Here is a 14,978-nt window from a genome sequence, read left to right as displayed (position 1 = left end):
GTAAATCACACAGGATTCATCTTGATATTGTACAATATCTTTTCTAAGCATAATCATTGGTTATAGCAAAATAAAAAAGGATTGTGTTTTGGTCCCCATTCTAAATCTATCACTTAACCACTCCTAGGTCTCCACCTCTTGCAAAAAAAAGAAGAGGTTTAGTCTACAGAACTGAATCAAAAAGCCAAGAACCCTAGTAATAATGGTCTAGTCCCCAACCCAACCCATCCTCATGCTCTAGGGGTTAGTCCTCAAAAACCATAAGTGCAATTTTGAAATCCTCATACATTGGGAAATTCATTCTCTCCTCAAACAAGATGTTTAGAGAGGTAAAATTCTCTCTAAGACTATGAGTAGAGTCAATTTTTGTCATCTCAAAAGCTAGCACTATCCAACATACTTCCTACTTCTAGGTACACAATGAAGATACCACTAGGAAAATGGAAGTACAGTATGTGCCAAATAAATGACACCCTATCTAGCCTTTCATCCAGACAAGCATCTTAAAGTCAAAGGAAGCATTTTTTATAAAATAGTTACTACACAATCAAATCCAAAAAAACAATAGCTGGTAAAAAATAGTTACTTAGCTATAAATGGATTGGATAATGAAGAGATGATTCAAGACACTCATTCGTGAATTCTGTGTCCTTGAATATTTTATACGTGATCATATCCTTTCCTCGGGAATCCGATCAGCACCCTACTATTCTAAACGTGGATTAGAATAGCTCTATGGTGGATGTAACTTGCTGCCGACATCTTCTCTTGAGATAAAATCATGAAATCTTATTTTATAAGATGATTTTCTGATTTATATTATCTTTCTCTGTGGCAAGGTCATGATAGTCAGCCTTTCCTGAAATTGCTTGTCTTCAAGCAATGATCGTTTTAACTAAGTCTTCTCAATGTAAGGATCTTTAACTAACCCTTGAGGACTTGTAATATTAAGAAAAGTTTTCACTCATCAAGTTCTTATATTATCACTCCACAATTTGAGCAATTTTACTCTCACACATTATTCCTTCCTATGGGTTTCAATAGTCCCTATGTTGTCCTTCCCATGTTATTATGAGTATGAGACTCACGTTTGCAAACGATGGTCCTAGGGTGATTTAAAACATGCACCCCATTTAGAGTATAGTCCTTAAACATTTATAAGAACTCATAAGGCATATTAGGCATATTCAAGGAACACACACACATGAAGTAATCACGTTGGAACATGTAAGATATGAATCATCCATTCAAGACAAAAAGCATTCACGCTGAAAATACATGAAGCAATTTCATAAGATACAAAGCACATCCATGGATACACATGAAGCATGGTCATAAACACATGGAAAATATAAAGTAACTGCACAAATACACACAAGGCTTGTAGTATTCATGTAAGTCTTGAAGCATAAGCATAAGAAAAGCATGAAACAATGACCATAAATATACGTAAGGTATGAAGCGTACACATCACATAGAGGCGCAAAGCATACATATGAAACACATACAGAGTAAACACTTTAGAGTAAACACTTTATGTATGAATCTAATATTTCAAGTATGAAGCATACACACGAATACATAAGACATGAGTCATACATCTAAATACACATAAGGTGTAAAGAATGAAGCACATAAGGTAAGAAGCATCTACGTAAAACATGGAGTATACACTTAAGGTATAAATACATGTAAAGCATGAAGTGTACACATGAATACACGTAATGCATAGAGCATGAAGTATACATATGAATTCACTCGAGGCATAAAGTATATGCTAGATATTGCTGAGAAGTTTGCTAGAATGATGTGTTGTCATTAATGTTAACATATTCCTGTATTCGAGTGTTGCAATCAGATTGATTGAGGATAGATTGGTTTTGTTAGTAAAGGCGGTTGTAATACCTCCCAAAATATGTAAGTCCCAAGAGGTAGTATGGACGGGTGTTCCTGAAACCCTTAGGGAGTTCAAGAGGTGGTATGGACGGGTGTTCTTGAAACCCTTGGGCCCATTTGTGGAGAATGGTTTTCCTAGCACCTAACAAGCAATTCCCCATCTTCCACGAAGGTTGATGATTAGGAAAAAAATAAGGATTAGGGTTTCAGTATAGCAGCTATGAATTGCATTATGAATACTAATTGTTCTCTAATTTAGTATTTTGATTTGAGACATAATAATGTATGTTAATTATATTGGCAGCCTCCTACTAGGAGACATACTCAGAATCAGCAGCAAGGGATGAAGGAACGACACCCTTCTCCATAAGGTTTGAACCAAACTCATGACCGTCCATGATCCCAGCCTAAGAAGAAAGTCCATGATCCCAGCCTACGAAGAAACTTCCATACCCAGATTACAAGAATTAAACTCCAAAAAAAAATGGGAAGAAGAATCAGCCAACTCACCATTCCTTAGAGAAGAAACCGCAACCCCAGAATCATTCCTTAGAGAACAAACAATATTGTTATCAACATATTTCGACAAAGACCTTTGTCCAGCCGAAATAGATAAGGGTTATGGCAGTTTTTGAGGCTCCATCACCCAAAGAGGGTGAGAGAAACCATATTTTCAGCCCAAAAAACTTACCATCATAGAGACCACCTCTTCAAGCTTTGTTCTCATGTTCAACGCCTTTGAAATTTTCTTTTCTCCATTTCCTTGCTTTCTTTCCTCAAGCTTGTTGTTGGAGAAGAACTCTATTGGGGCTCTCCTTATATCACAATGTTATTACTCAGACCTTAAGTACATTTAGAGATTTTCATGCATAGCTGCCTTCTCACACACTTTCACTCCCTTCATGGATCAAATTCGTGATCATTAAGCGAACTTCTCACCTTATAGCACTATCCTTCAGTCTATTGTTCAGGCCAATCCTGAGTTCAAAAAGACATTCGAGGATTTGCAAGTTCAACTCGGTTCATTTCAAGCAAAATATAAAATTCAAGACTACCAGAGGGGCAGCAAGGTTGATCTAAACGGTTCACTGAATGGTTTGATGGATGTATCTTGGTGCAGATTTAAGACTTCCATACATTGTGGTACCTTACCTGGAGGTTTCTTTCTGGATGAGTGTCAACGTATGTGAGCAGTTATTCACCATGTGCAATGACATGCTTAAGAGTTCTGGGCAATGATTTCTCACAAGGTTGTAGAGCAGCTATCCGTGGCTTGATTTTGTTGTTGAGGAGCAGCATTTCAAAGCTTTGGATGAGCTTTTCTATGCTGTTCGAAATTTCTGTTCTCTGCATTGTTATTTTTGCTGCCGGGTAACATTCTGAGTCTTGGATGATTGAACAAGCAATTTTATTTGTGTTCGAAATTTTCTATTGCAGCTCTCTAGAGAGATTGTTTTTTAACATGCTTAATCTAATCTTAAAAAAATCTCCAAAATTTATCATCTCTTGCATTTTTTTTATCTTGGCTACTCACATGTCTAATTCTGGTATGGATCTGATTTCCAAAGTTTTAAATTTGAAATTAATTATAGACTTAACGCAATCCCTCTTCAATTAGTCATTATATGTAAACTCTAATGTTATGTCATAAAAAAATCATGTCTATACCATTTCATATATCTTGCATTCAATCTTAAATATCAAAATTAATATGTTCATCTTAGATCTAATATTGAAATCTAAGTATAATTCATTTGCATAAAAACTAGTAAACTTATATTCTAAAAGATGTATCTGTTTCATATATTTAGAAACAAGTGGCAATAATTCTATTTGATTCAGAGTAATAAACTAATACTTATACAGAAACTGAAACATGCATGTATTTATCTGTCATCTACATGTCAAATTACCATAAACATCCTATGCTTAAATCAATTAAACTTAACCCATTAAACTAAAACTATTAAACTTTTTTTTCTACAAATAAATTATAATTTTTTAATCACTTTTTCTTCCATTAAAAATATTAAATAATTTCAATAAGATTTAACATTGTAAGAAGAAACAGCTTATAATTTAAGGATTAACAAGATATAATGATATCATAACCTACAATATATAATAAAGGGTATAAGAATGTAAACAAACATATTAATAAACAAGTTTGAATAATACTTCAATAACTTACCCTTTCTCTTCGTACTTTAAGTAAGGCTTTATCTAGATCATCCTCAAGTTGTTGCAAATACTGAATACTTAAGTCATGAAGATCTTCTCCTGATAAATGTCTGCAATATACATCTTTAATTAAATGAAATGACCAAATTTTTTATTTAAAATTGTATTAAAAAATATGTAAAATATAATATAGTTCTATATAATAAATTATTATGTTAAAAATATTTACAATAATTAAAAAATTAAAACATAAAATTAGAAACAGAAAATTTTAATTTATTTTATTAAATTTCAATTAAATATATTATAAATTTCCTATGAAAATTAAGCTTTTTAAATATCTTCTATTGATTGTTATTGCGAGAATAATGAGTATACCTATAATAACAATAAATTATGTAAGGAAAAAGCATACTTTTTTATCCGCTCCAATTCTGCATGTTGGTGCCTTAAATTAGCTACTTCGAAGTGCCAATTCTGTATAGAACAATATATAAGTAAGTAAAATTATATTGTTTATATATGTGTCGAAAAATTTGCATTGCCATTCATATCTACTTTTTAAAAGTGGTGGGAATATGAATACTTTAAGAAGTTGAATTTATATAAGAAGATATTAAATGTAAAAAGTTCTAAAATATAAAGTGCAATGTAAAAAATGTTTTTTAATTTTTAAAATAGTAATTATAATTGATTATTTGGTTTTAGGTTTGCTTCCCAACAAGCAATATTATTCAATTATTTTGATTGATGTAGCTGAACACTACATGATTGAATTTACCAGGTTACTAGAATATTTTATTAGTCATTTTAGATTAGTAAATATGCTTGTAACTTTCTACAATTTCAGAATTGAGGTTCTTTTATGAATTATAATATTATTATTGTAGATTTAAAATTAGACAATTTATTCAAAACAATTACATCATAATTTACCTCTAAATAAAGGTTACATTTTGATCTGTATAAACAATACAATAAGACAATATTTTATAGAAGTTGCAATCTTTAAAAATACAACAGTTCACTGCATTACCAATAAAAAAACTTCTAGACAATCTATGAAAATTTATCAAAACTATTAAAAATCTAATTTAGAATCCATCTTTAAAAACTACAATTGCATTCTTTGACATTACTAATTCCATTTTCAATTGCATACTTGCATCACTATCCAATAATTATCATTAATGACATTATTACAAGAACCTTCCAACATATCATTGCTTCTACCACTTCAAGAACTTAACACTTACTACAGACTTGGCTTATGAGATATTCTATCTTTTATTCGTAGAAAATAAGGACCAATCTCATGAATTGTATTTTACTAATTTCCAAGATGCTACTTACCACAATGGGCGCCCTGGATCAATAGATTATAGTTTTCAACTTAAAATTTTTTGTTAAAACTACAACCCATATGGATGAATATGTCGGGAGCTGGTTGGGCCATTACATAAATCTTCAAATGTTTATGGTTTGATAATACCAATCTGTTTATGGTTTGATAATACCAATCTGAACTTTTAATATTGCCTTACTTTCTACTTGTCGAGTCATGCTATTAAGAAATTATATGAAAGTTGCTGAGTGTGGGCGCTGATGCCAAACAATTACAACTTGCTTCTTAATAAATGTTCTGTGATGAGAAGTATTGATACTAGGAAGGTTTTCCTGTGATTTAAGAAGATAAAATTTGAAATTTAGATGGGATTGATAGAATTTATATCAAGTAAACTAGATAACCTTGAGATATTAATTTAATGGAGAGCTGAGGTCAAAGGAAATTATGAATTATTAGGTTAGAATATTATGTAGATGTTTATCCAATTAACCTATGATATTTGAGAAATGTAGATAGAGTGAGGAAGGAAATCCATTCCTATTCATGTTAAATAAAGATTTAGATACCAAAATAAGGTGTCAATTTAAATAGCCTTATCTTCTAGTTAAATTTGAAGCTTCTGCTAAGCATAATTATTGATGTGATGAGTTCTTCCTTAAACATAATGGAAAAAATAACAATGTGTTATACAGTTCACAATATGATACATTGCAAACTCAATCACTATAAAAATTGGAAAATATTTCACATTTGATAGTGGTTTCATTCCTACAGAGGTCTAGGTTGTAATATTAAAACCCAACCAAAAGACCCAATAGAAGCTACATTTCATCAGAAGAAAAGAAAAAAGAAATTAATTTGTTGAAAAAAATTCAAATCTTAATTAAGGCACTGCCCAAGCAATGCAGAAAATTCATACAAGCCTGGGCAGTGCAGAAAAATATTTCCAAAGGTTAAATTCTAAGCAATGCAGAAAAATAGAGTTTAATCCCAACATAATAAAGATACTTACTTCCAAGGCTATACTCATACTTTATTTGAGCCCAAAAACTTGTGAAATGAGACATCAAGAAAATAAAATTGGGAAGAAGTGCCTGATGTAGAGGCTGGTATCAGATGCAAATAGTTTGCCTACGACCCAAGCACAGAGAGAGGGCCACCAAAAGACAATTAAATCACAAAGCCTCCATTCAGGCCACAGAATATTTTCCACATAATTGTAACAACAAAGATTGTAAATCCCATGCGCAACAGATGTCACTGCATAGCACTGTGTGGCACCTAGACTATTTGAATTCTCTTTTTCTTTTTTTTTGTTAAGAAAACGATCCAGGGAGTGTTTAATTTTAATGCTGGACATCCTAAGAATGGTTCCAACATCCGCCCCTTCCATCCCTCCCTTGAAAATTATTCTCGAAAGATAAACTATGCAGCTGGCAGGCATAGGACTTCCTAGAATTAGAAATATTACAAATTAAGTAAGACCTTTATTTTCTAACTCGTTTAGTATTTAAAGGATTTAGAAAATATGCTGGGATATGGAGTAGCTTTTGTGGAATACTATTCAATGATTGCTAATATTTAAAATTATATTATTGAATTTATTTCAACATGGGCTTTATTTCAGGATATCATTTTATTCATATTGTAGAATGTCAAGATGTTATAGTAAGATAGTTAGGGCATTCTATGTCGTATATATTGATATTTTTTTCATGAATAAATATATTAGTTGGGTTGAGTGAGTGATCTTTCAAGATATATTTAGTAATGAAAAAATATATTAATTATGTGATGCATGAGCACATAAGTTTTGTTATTGTTAATAATTCACATTTTGAATTGGATTCCATCATGCATGTTGGCCACACACTGCTAGATTCTTTTGAGATAGGTCGGGTTGTCCTAATGGAACAGCACAGAGAAACTTAATGCTTTGTGGCAGGGTGAATATCACCTTAACGATGCTCTTTCTCTCTCTTCAATTTATAGTAAATAAATATATAAGTAGTGTAATAATATAGATGTTAACACATCTACTATAACTAGATATTCTGCACATCTTGAAAAATTGGCTCGTGGCGTGTGTACTTTCATATGGACATAAAAAAGACTTGTTTTATAGCTATGTTTATAAAAGTTAAATGTGTTTTACTGAAATTATAATTTTTTAACATGGATCTAATTAAATTAATGTATTAAATTGGTCTTTCATCATTTCATAGAATTATGTTTGGTTGGTAATTAATTAACATATTGCTTTAGTGTGATTCAAAACATTGATGTAAAAAAAAACATTTCCTTTAAACTCTCATCTTGATGATGAATCACACTAAGAGTGTGATTGAAAACCTGATAGCATTACATAGCTACTATATTATATTAACATAACTATTATTAATTATAAGAAAGAAGAGGTTCTTTGCTGCAAATTGTATAGAATTTAAAGTATAAAGCATCTTAACTTTTAAAAAATTAGTGCAACGGATTGTAATAGTACAAGCCTAAGCCTAATGACAATTACTAATAATATTTCAATAATTACTAATAATATTTCAATTTTAAGATTATAAACAAATTTGTAAGGAATTCAAGACTACTATTTATGATTAAATTTACTATTCTAGGATCAAGCTTGGAGTAAGGATTAGGGTTGAATCCTAAAAACATGCTAATACCTAAAAACTTAGCCTAAAATAATTCATTTGAATAGATCCCTGAAAAACATAGTTCTAATTGGTTGAGAAACAATTGAATAATAAAGAGTTACAAAAACTATGACAATCGATAAAACTAAAACACAACTAACATATATTTGAGAAAAAAAAACATTATTTAGATGAATATTAAAACTGATATTCATGTAGAAAAATAAAATTATTTGTAAAATTAAAATTAATAAGTTTTATTTTTCAATTTTGTTTTTAATATTTGAGAATTTTTTTATGACTTTTTATATTATTATTGAAAAATAAAATAGCTCCTTAGTAAAAGAATTTAAATGAATATTAAAATAAATAATTTTATTGGTCTGAATAACATGTCAATAAATATCAAATTTATTATATTTTTATTTAAAATTTAAATAATTCTAAATATCTGGATACTTAGAAAATGATATCTTTCAATATCTTTACATATTATTGAAAAGTGAGGAACATTATAATTAGAATTAGTTAAATCCCTTTTACACTTCAAAACTTAATGGTTGATATCATATCAGCATTATAATGAACAAGCTTACAAGATCAATACTGAAAGTCATAAATACATAAGAAAAATCAAATTTTGTTGGCATTGTTTGTGGCTCAGCAAAGGACGGGGCTACTTCCCTGTCACCTTCTTTGCCTACTCTTCTACATATCTTCGTTGTTCTTCCTCAGGGTTTGTTGTCCACCAGAAAGAAGAGCAGAGATCTTATTATTATTGCAGCTTACATACATAGGGATTTGGCCTCATATTTATACAATAATCTTCAATAGAAGACGAAGGGACAAAGATGGGGAAGATGAAATGAAGGGTCGGACTTCACATCCCAACAATCTCCCACTTGAAGTTCGACTGATGTTGCGACTTCACATTTGAACAACGTCCCACTTTAAGTATATCCTCTGGTTTCCATTCTCAACCAATATCCAAACACAATCACCAAATCCCATGGTAATAAACAAGTTGGGAATCAATCACCATAGATGGAATAGCAACCACAGCTAATTGCTAATCACATCCAACTAACCATACAGCATCAATGAAATCATGCCAACATATCCAACCCATACAACAATTTTGTGTAATCCCATCTTCCAACAAAACAACCAAAAACCGTTGATGTGCAAAAAACTAGAAGACACTTATATAGTAGTCCACATGTTGTATGAGCAATGTTAACCAAAATAACTCAAATCTACCAATCAGCACTAACATAAAAGGTGTGGCAATAATCAAATCACAATGGCTTGCAACCTGCAACCAACCTATTGCAAAAACTCACTTGACATCCTCCAAGTCCTCATGGAAAGATCACATATTGCTGTTAAAAAACAACAAAGTACAACAACAATAGATAACTTCAAAAACTCTAGGAAGAGACTTCCATGCAAACCATATCTCATCCTTCTACCAACACCACCAAGTGCTCAGTTGTGCCAAGTATGATCTCCTTTACCTCCCCAAATGAAAGCATTAACAACACCCAACCAACATGGATGTAAGTTCCTGTAATCAAAGAAGATCAAACTCCATATCATTCCAAAACTAGGAACCATCTCAACCATCTCCTACAAGGAGATAAATTTTCCGAGTAGACCAAGAGTGGGGAATGAGAATGCTCCTCGAGGATACACCAAGTCACAATGACTCTCTCCAAGAACAATCTCCTCTAGTTCTATAATGAACTCACGTCCATCACTAGGTGTAGGCTCCTCGATCTTCTTGTTGAAACCTCTACAGAGATACTATCTCAACAAATATTCTCTAAACCCAAAAGAACTCTAGCCTCACCCAAGACTTTTAGTTTTCAAAGGCACCTCCATGGTCAATCTACCAATGTACTCGATACTAAGAGCACTGAAAAGACCAATGTCAAAACTCCCACTGCACGTCTGCATTACCTGGGAACACAACATGACAACTTGATCTTACATCTTCACAAATGAAGACCACATGCTCCAATAAGCATAACTTACCAAGAGAACCTGTATCATGCCAACGCTCTAATCTAGAATCAAGAGCCTACCATGGCATATAAGAATCAACATCTCCAATCACACGAAGATGAACATCTCCTGACAGCAAAAATCTCACTACCAATAAAAAAAAACTCCACTGCAGTGTGTCACCAACTATTCATGGTCTCATAAAAAAAATCTGTAAGTTGATACCAACAACTTCACACTCAATTATTATAATTACAACTGCAATTGCTCCATACCCTGCAAAATTGGGACCAAATCTAACATCTCGCAATAGGCTTTGAGGATCTCCCACTGGTTGAAATATTTTGTAGATCATTATATATATCTTCTCTAAATACTCAATCAATTGATACAAGACAGGTTCTTCTACTATTTACAAATTCAGACAACTTTACACAAAACAATACTCTGTCTTCAACCAAAACGTCTCTTCATTTTTCGCAGACCAACTACTCTGTTTTACACTTTCCCCACGCATAGCCAAAGACAAACTTAAATTTTCTTTGCTTTGATTCAACACTTCACTCACTTCGCAACGGCTTCATCTTTTATTCTTCGCAGTCATCACGCAGCCACAAAACCAACCTTTCCCTTGGCGGTTTTTCTCAATCTCACTGCACACCTTCCTTATCACAGCACATAAATAAACCGTTGCCTCCCTCACATAGCTCCTCTAGTTTTTGGGCCTCTTCCTGCATAATATCCACATAGATTCCAACCATGACATCTGAGGTTTCATCCCCCATGAACAGGTGTCATTTCTGTTGGAGGAAATAACTATATTAAGCCGTCGTTTTCTATAATCATCCTCTCATTCAACAATCCTTTGGTTTTTTTTTGTTTTTGTTTGGTGCAAGGCCATGCGCTTTTAGAATTCAAAAGATTTTACTGCCTGTCACACTTTTGACTTGAGCAGTCCCATGGGAGTCACGAAGAACTACGCCAATTTGTGATGGTGTCAAACACTCCTTGGGTAAACTTGCAAATGTTCTTTGCGACATCCTGAGCCTTTAGCCAATAACATAAATGGAAACCATCGATTCCAAATCTTTTTGAAAAAACCTCGTGTTTCCTCAAAACGTCTTCCATCCAAGTATTAACCGCAGTCCATCGAAGATTTTGCACAGGGATTTCTGAGCAATCCATTTCTTTCAAAATCATGACTAAAAGATGAAAGAACAAACTGCCTTTTCAGACATTTCCAGTTTGAATCCCGTTGGAAGTGTCCTGGGTAATCATGGGCTCAAATTCATTCGCTACATGAAAGAGGTAAACGCCTGGGAATCCCATCTACCCACTTTTAGCTTGTATGTAACTAAGTTGTGGTGAACCCAAGTCTAAAACCGTATAGTCCTCGCCTTCTGACTACATAGATGCCCTGCAACCACCAACTTCGAGCCACAAAAATAGGCAATAGCCAACCAATTTAAGTGACACAAGTTCCCACATGAACCAATCAATTTAATATGACAGCCATAGATTTGATGGGATTTACAAATATACCAACACATGGAAGCATTGTCTTCGGCATGGCTACTGCTTGCTCTGTTCTGAATCCTCTGCCCTTAAAACCTACCCTCTCTGGATCTTGTAACCGCTCTAATACCAATTGTTAAAACAAAAGACAAATTAAGAACACACAAATTATACACAACACATTCTTTAACATGGTTCACCAATTTGGCTACATCCACCAGAAAGAAAGCATAGCAGAGATCTTATTATTATTATTGCAACTTACATACATAGGGCTTTGCCCTCATATTTATACAATAATCTTCAACAGAAGACTAAGGGACAAAGATGGGGAAGATGAAATGAAGAGTCAGACTTCACATCCCAATGTAATCATGTCTACTACCGTGTTGAAGGGTCCTGGTTTTGATGTGGGTAAGGTTTTTTTTGTTTTTTTTTCATTTTATATTTAGATGATTGAAGAAAAAATTGTTGTATAGATAGATATGGTTTTCTATGAATTTAAATTGTTTATATAAATCGATAGATGGGTAATTAGTTAATTAGTTAATGTTATGATTTTTGTAAATTTAAACTATTAGAATGTAATAATATAATAATCAATTTTGAGTGCTGCTAAAAGTAAAACAGATAATGATGCTAAATATTGAGCTTACTCTACCAATTCTTATAAAGACAATCTGCAAAATTTATACACTTCAACAATATTGTAAGACTTACACACATTAAATAATATTTTTAAAATATAGAGAGATAAATAGTCAATCTGAGGAAACATAGGCTATCCTTGAGAACATTTCAACAATATCTTTAAATATTATATTAAAGCAAAATAATATTATACACAATCATTTGATTAGCCCACAAATGTTTTAAAAGGATCGATCCAAATAATTTATCCCCAACAAATTCTTTTTTAAGATGCAAAACTTATAGCCCATAAATACCTGTGACTCCCGATCTATGGCAGTGGAGTCCTGCAATGAGTATGAACACTTTTGATATCTCTCCAGTGTCTTGTGTGTTCTGTTCAATCAGAAAATGTCTCATCATTATTAAGCAAATTCTTACACGTCGAAAAATAAACTGTAGTGAAAAGCTCAATAAAACAGAATGGTAAAAAGAATTTAAACTTGGAGTCTCTAGGAAGTCCATCTACAGGCTTGCAACAGGCATATCTTCCATAATACTTCCAATCTCTGAATAAAAATTTATTTTCTTGACTATTGTTGATCCGTTTTTAATTTAAGTTCATATTTTCCTTACATGTACAAAGTTTTGTTTTATTTATCTATTTATGTCTCTTCGAGGAGAAAAGTTCTTTTGATGATCCCAAATCAATTTTTAGATATGTTTTCAGGGTAGTCAAGGTATTGTTTAATGAAGTGCAAATAAATTAGTCTACCATTGCTTTATGGATTACTTAAGGAAAATATAATAGACGCCTATTGATATGCACTATTTACAAGCTCCTTTGTTTTTTTACACTTAAAAGAATATGCACTATTTACAAACATTAACATATCATATCTGAAAATAAGTATTCCTGTTTTTTCGTTTTTTTTTCAAACGACACAAAATACACTTCTGACATATGCAGTATTCACTCTTTTGGGTTCAGAATGTGATATATCTAGTTTTTAAATATTATATTTTACTAAATTACAGCTTTTGGTGTTGGTTTAACTTCTGGTTTATAGGTTTGGCTAAAGAATTGGGGTTGGATTCATTTTGGATTTGTTCATATAAAAATATATAAAAGTAAAAAATATATACATATTTGCAGTAGTAATTAACTTCAAAATATATCATACAGCATCATATATTATAATAAACAAAATTATCATAAAAATAAAAATAAATATTACAATGTCAATTAGTCAAGCTTCAATGTCATGATATATATTAAATATATTAAAATTAAAAAATAATAATATCAAGTATCAACAATCAATCATCATTGATCAAGCATCATCCTATGTGTCTTAAAAAATATCATCATCGTCATCCATATTAGATGATATAGGTACTAGTAAATTAGAAGAACCACAAACAATGTCATTGACATTGGCATTGGCACTAGCAATACCAATCTCAAGTTGGCTCATCCTCACAATCAAGTGTAGCATGGTGAGAAGTGGAAGCATTAAAGTAATATGTTTTGTCTTGATATCCCACTTTGTTGTGTCACCTTCTTCATAGCCAATTTGTTTATGTGAAAGGAGCCACATGTTTGAAGGCACATGCATCAAGTCCTCTACCTTTTTTGATGCATCAAGTCCTCTACCTTTTTTGAGTGTAGTAAAACCGATTAGTTGGAGTGTGTATTTGAATACCTCTCAAATGCAGATGAAGTAATGACTTATGAAAATAAATTTATAGAGTTGAGAGTTATAAATTTTAAAATTTAAAATATAAAATGTAAAAGAAACTTAAAAGGTAAAAGAATATCTTTTATAAAGCATGTAATAAAATTTTGATTGTGGTGTGTTAATGATTGATCATGGATGTACCACCAACTATGAGCATTGACCTTATACTTGTTTGGATGAACATCAATACTAAAGTTTCTAGAGCATACAAAATCTGCAAACACAATCATCACTGCATCCCACATAGCAAGGTCAATGATGAGTTTGTGAAGTGTTGCCTTTGTGAGAGCCAAAATCAAAGTTGGATGAATGATATCACTTGGTTGAGCTGCGAAAGTCAAGCATCGATATGCTCTACAATAGTTAAAAAACAATAGTATGCAAAACGAAATAGATGAAAGCAATGACACAATTGATTGTATAGAAGTGTGTGAAATGTACAAAAGAAACCTTGCATATATAGTCAAGGTGCTAGAGGTAGGATGGTGGGAAACAACAACTAACTACCCTCCAACCAAGGATCACTTGCTATCTTACTTGACAAGTGTTCTACTAAGCGGCAAGTGTGCATGTAATAGGTGTCTCACTTGGTGATACACATGTCTCAACCACATGACATGAGACAAATTTTAAAATAACCTCTAAGTAAACTTAAGCCAATGTGAATAGGTCAATTTAGGAAATGATTAACTACTAATTAGTTATGTAACGTTTGACACTATTTACTCTAAAAAACTTGCACCCTTGTCTAACTTGAACATCTTTGTATGGGATAATTATTGTTGACACAAAAAGGAGCTCATCACTATAATATTTGGCTCAATGCAAACGCCAAAAAATGTAGCCGAGAGGTCATTTTGTTCCATCTCTATTTAATAATTTTGTGTAGTTCTTTCAAGAAAATTTCTTCAAGATTTACTATTTTGCATTTATGATGGCTTCAATCTTCTCAATTATTAACTCAATGCAATCATATATCTCACTTGAACAAGGTCTATCCATGTTAGTATA

At 32.1% G+C, this 14,978-nt stretch overlaps 1 protein-coding gene across 3 annotated transcripts in view; it reads right to left on the bottom strand.

The window, feature by feature from the left end:
* LOC131032727 (truncated transcription factor CAULIFLOWER D) overlaps positions 1-14,978 on the bottom strand; it is a 172,861-nt gene that overhangs the window by 64,464 nt on the left and 93,419 nt on the right. For all 3 annotated transcript variants that reach the window (XM_059221234.1, XM_057963767.2, XM_057963765.2), the window contains exons 2-4: positions 12,543-12,621; positions 4,493-4,554; positions 4,088-4,187 (exon numbers count right to left, since the gene is read on the bottom strand). In XM_059221234.1, the coding sequence (XP_059077217.1) occupies positions 4,088-4,187; positions 4,493-4,554; positions 12,543-12,621 (241 nt within the window). The remainder of the gene's footprint in view (positions 1-4,087; positions 4,188-4,492; positions 4,555-12,542; positions 12,622-14,978) is intronic.

Source organism: Cryptomeria japonica, chromosome 5 (genome assembly GCF_030272615.1).
Source record: "Cryptomeria japonica chromosome 5, Sugi_1.0, whole genome shotgun sequence".
NCBI lineage: Eukaryota > Viridiplantae > Streptophyta > Pinopsida > Cupressales > Cupressaceae > Cryptomeria > Cryptomeria japonica.
Note: the sequence above shows the minus strand (reverse complement) of the source record. Positions and strands in the feature narration are given on the sequence as shown.